Source organism: Alosa pseudoharengus, unplaced genomic scaffold (genome assembly GCF_046254945.1).
Source record: "Alosa pseudoharengus isolate Yale_2024_CS ecotype anadromous, Long Island Sound unplaced genomic scaffold, YU_APseudo_1.1 YU_APseudo_1.1_scf_17, whole genome shotgun sequence".
In the NCBI taxonomy this organism is placed as follows: Eukaryota; Metazoa; Chordata; class Actinopteri; order Clupeiformes; family Clupeidae; genus Alosa; species Alosa pseudoharengus.
Window position 1 is genome coordinate 11,011,817 of NW_027468640.1, and position 5,000 is coordinate 11,016,816.

Sequence of the window (5,000 nt, forward strand, 5' to 3'; positions counted from 1 at the left end):
CAGAGAGATGGGGGGGGGTCAGAGTGCAATTATGGGAGGTTAAACACTTTCTCCCTCCGAGTGCAGAGGACTCTAAAAATGAAAAAAAAGAGGAGCTGTGGGATGATAGCGGAAGCTCAGGGGCTCGGCCTGCTTCTGGTGAAGGCTGAGGTTGCTGCTGGTGCTGGTGCTGGGTTTCCAGGACGATGGTGGGAGAAGGGAAGGGAGGGGAGGTAGCGCCCACAAGACCACTGCATGAGACAAAAGTGGAATGTGGCTGCTATTCTAACCTAGATGCAAGAGAAGGAGGAACACAAGCTTTTGATGTGTGTGTGTGTGTGTGTGTGTGTGTGTGTGTGTGTGTGTGTGTGTGCGTGTGTGTGTTTGTATGTGTATTTCCACGCGCAAAAGGAAGTCACAAGGCCAGTGCTGCATTGAATGCCAAGCGTGTGTGTCTCTTATCAGTTAGGCAGGTGTTGTCAGAGGGACACTGAACTGTACCAGCCGCTACATTGCAGAAGAACTTTGAAGAGCTCTGGCATGGAGACTGTACAAAAGACCCTTACAGGTGTGTATACAGAGCAACAGGTGACCGTGATAGAATTGGTGTTGATGGTGGCAGTGGTGGTGTTGATGGTGGCAGTGGTGGTGTTTAAGGTGGCAGTGGTGGTGTTGATGGTGGCAGTGGTGGTATTGATGGTGGCAGTGGTGGTGTTGATGGTGGAAGTCATGGTGTTGATGGTGGCAGTGGTGGTATTGATGGTGGCAGTGGTGGTGTTGATGGTAACAGTGGTGATAGTAGTTGTGGCGGTGGTGATGGAGGTGGCAACAGTGGTGATAGTAGTTGTTGTGGTGGTGATGTTGTAGTGGTGGTGATGTTGTAGTGGTAACAGTGGTGACAGTAGTTGTTGTGGTGGTGATGTTGTAGTGGTGACAGTGGTGATAGTAGTTGTTGTGGTGGTGATGTTGTAGTGGTGACAGTGGTGATAGTAGTTGTTGTGGTGGTGATGTTGTAGTGGTAACAGTGGTGATAGTAGTTGTTGTGGTGGTGATGTTGTAGTGGTGACAGTGGTGATAGTAGTTGTTGTGGTGGTGATGTTGTAGTGGTAACAGTGGTGATAGTAGTTGTTGTGGTGGTGATGTTGTAGTGGTGACAGTGGTGATAGTAGTTGTTGTGGTGGTGATGTTGTAGTGGTGACAGTGGTGATAGTAGTTGTGGTGGTGGTGATGGAGGTGGTGTACCTTGCGTAAGAGGGCGGTGAGCCTCTCGCGGGTGTTGTAGTAGACGGAGTTGACCCAGATGAAGCGGATGATGTTGATGATGTGCGCCAGCTTGGGGGCCCCCTCACTGGGCTTGAGCTGGGCCAGCTCCTCACACGGCTCCCGCAGCAGGGACAGAAAGGCCAGGTTGGACTGGGCCTGCATCGAGCCGTCCTGCACACACACACACACACACACACACACACACACACACACACACACACACACACACACACACACACACACACACACACACACACACACACACACAGAGTCATACAAACAGAGTCATATAGAGTCATATACTCCCACACATATACACACAGAGTCATATACACATACACATTACACACACACACACACACACACACACACACACACACACACACACACACACACACACACACACACACACACACACACACACACACACACACACACACAGAGTAATATAAGCACAGGCTCTCTCTCTAACACACACACACAGCCACACACATGTACAACCACACATATACATACAGTCCCTCCCTCCCTCCCTCTCTTTCTCTCTCTCTCTCTCTCTGTCCCTCTCTCTCTCTCACACACACACACACACACACACACACACACAGTCACACATACACAGACTTACACACACACCATACAGTCACACACACCAAGAATAGCTATGCACCAGAGGGACGGATATAAGAAAGAGAAAGTCATCTGGGTGTTGGCTGCCCATCAAAAGACTGGACAGTGTCAAGCCGGCCTACACAGTGACACACACACCCCCAAACACTAATGCCCCTCAGTGGCTGATCAAAGGCAGGGATGGTAATCAGAGTGCTGGCTGGCAATCATCAGCACAGACAGTATGCATGGTTGGCCCTGATGGTGCTTCAGAAAGTCCCATCATGTATTTATACTACCTGTGCACTTAGAGAAGAGATGACCTCACTAATTAGCAGATCTACCTGGCTGAAGAGTAGTGCTAATTAGAATCAGCTGGTTCTAGTGAAGGGTTGGAACAGATACAGTATGTTGTAGGACTTTCTGAAGCCAGACTTTTCCAACTCTGCTGATTGTCATATCACATTTCGTATAGAATATGTCTATGTTTATTATCCATCCAACCAAATGCATTCTCATTGTTGGTTTGCAAAGTGAAGGGTTACTGTAAAAACCGGAATAATTCTTCAGAGAAATTCTCATATTTCCACTAGAAGTTTTGAATGTGTATGTGTTTTCCTGTGTCTAAATTAGTTATGTTATGCCCTCTAACATTGTATACTTGACACACTACACTTGAACTATTTATTCTAAATAAACAGCTGTAGTAAATAGCTTTGCTTTCCAAATTCCTCTATTGTAAGAAGCAACAGCTAATTAATTCTGTAGCTGATGGCATAAACATCGCCTCAAATTCAGCCAACGATGCAGACGGCCCTTTCCCCATCTCCTATTCCTCCCCGTCTGCCGCTTCTGTTCCCTCATCACCATCTATAGCGCAGCAGTATCCCTGTGCGTTCCCATCTATACAATATTAGCATCCGCATCAGAGTGTCATCTACATACATTATCATGATCTATATCACATTACCATGTAGATCAGCAGTCATTTGGAAACATTCTGACAGCATATAAATAATTCCGGCTGAGAGAAAGAGACTATAAAGTTATGGGTTAGTGTGCAGTAGGATTGTGGAGAGGAGGTGGAAATGTCGTGTTTGTTTAGAGTATAGGGCAGCTCTCAAAGAGGTTAAGTTTGGGGTAATTCTTGTGGAAACATCTTGAGAGGGCAGCTTTGGATTTTCAGGTTAATTCAATTCCAGCTGCAACAGCAGTAGCTTGCTCCGTAATAACCATATCATGGTTGCAGAGTTTATGCTTTAGTCTGCAGATGGCTTCATTTTAAGTCAAAACAAAGTCATAAAGCGGCAATGCTTTTTAAGCATTTTCCCCGGGGAGAGTTTGCAAACTTGAGTTGCGTGGTAAGTGCCTGGCAAAACCCGACGTTTTTAAAATCGGAGAATCGGAACGAGCAAACTCCCCGCGGTTTCTTTTTCTCCATGAAGAAGCTCCAGAGTCTCATCTCGCATTTCCTTTGATTATTCAATCAGGCAAAAAAACAGGTGCGCAACGCCAGAAGATTCTGACGCGGGCTCGAGCGCCAACATCTGGCCCCCGGTAATCGGCTAATCAATCCATACGAGGAGTTTTCTGCCTTCCGGGGCAAGAGAGACAGGAATTGAAAAAAAAAAAAAAAAAAAAGTGCATTTTTTTTCCCCCTGCCAAGATCCAGGTGTGGTTCTGGCGGCCCGAGAGGCTGTTAACTTCCGCTCCGGTTCACACGGCCCGTTTAAATGAGCGACCGGCTCATTGCCGTAATGCTCTCTCCTGAGCACGTCGCCGGCTCTCTCTCTCTCTCTCTCTCTCTCTCTCTCTCTCTCTCTCTCTCTCTCTCTCTCTCTCTCTCTCTCTCTCTCTCTCTCTCTCTCTCTCCCTCTCTCTCCGCCGGGGCGAATTCGTTTTCGTCGGCTGTTCATATATCACTCTCATGACCGCTCTTTTATTCACACCATTACCTCTCCATTATAATCTCCTCTTTATTCCACACCTCAGACCCCCTCCCCAACCCCCCTCCCACCACCACACACACACACACACACACACACACACACACACACACACACACACACACACACACACACACACACACCCAACCCCCTCAGTTCTCCCAATCTCACTGCTCTTGCAGGCTCTCTCCTACTTCAGCTGATCTCACACAGAGAGGATTGGCTTAAGTCATCCCACCTGACCTGGCCTGACCACACCTACAGTGCAGTACTCTAGCCGCCACATTTCCTCTTATCCCGTCTTTTCACAAGAAGGTCGACAGACACACAAAAGCCAAGGAGAATGGGATGCCTGGCCTCTTAAGAGCACTCAAGTACCCAAACTACTGAGGAGGTCATTTAACATTTCTGCCACTGTCATGTCCTTACAGAACTTAAGACAATTGCTGTGTGTAAGTGCCCATATTTCAGCCTATTCACTATACACAGAAAGCCATCTGGAGTTTGGAGCTGCACCAGCAACAAGGGTCTTTTTGGTTTCAAGATGAACAAAAAGATCAATACCCAAACTGTCTTGAAAAACTATTTGAAAAGTGTATCTAATGTCAAATGCTGTCAACTTAATCCTAGTGTACTGTCCATAGTTGACTGAGGACAGAATAATCAAGAACACAGAAGACTCCTGAGTGCACTATGGAAACTACAGCACTATGGCAACTACAGCCGCCTCATCGCATTTGTATTCATCATAAGCAAGACCCTTATTCAGAGAACCCAAAAGTCATTGTGAGTATTATGGGTACACTGTAATTAGCGACTGCTCGCCCTGAGAGTTGAATAAATGATTACAGCCTCGCTGGTGGCAATGCAGGCTCCAGCAGGTGACGTACAGGTACGCAAGCCGATGGAGAGAGGAGCGAAATCCAAATGCAGAATGATGCTAGCTCGTCGCATTTTTTTCTGTCAATCACCTGAAATTGCTAATAGGGTGTCAGGGGATGAAACTAGAGACTGAAAGGTAATGATTCAGTGCAAGATTTGCTTACCTTCTGTCACTGGGCATTACCAACATCGATACAAAGTCAAATTGGATTGAAATGCACATGGATACATCATTATTCTACAAGGTGGATTGATCTTTTTCACTTGTAATTGCGTGGAAAACTTTCAGAATACAAACAGGTTGACAATCTAGACACGCCT

At 46.7% G+C, this 5,000-nt stretch overlaps 1 protein-coding gene across 1 annotated transcript in view; it reads right to left on the reverse strand.

Moving 5' to 3' along the window:
* Positions 1 to 5,000, reverse strand: part of dnah2 (dynein, axonemal, heavy chain 2) — a 252,822-nt gene that overhangs the window by 239,035 nt on the left and 8,787 nt on the right. Inside the window, exon 6 of the mRNA XM_076289590.1 lies at positions 1,222 to 1,413. Within this exon, the coding sequence (XP_076145705.1) occupies positions 1,222 to 1,413 (192 nt within the window). The remainder of the gene's footprint in view (positions 1 to 1,221; positions 1,414 to 5,000) is intronic.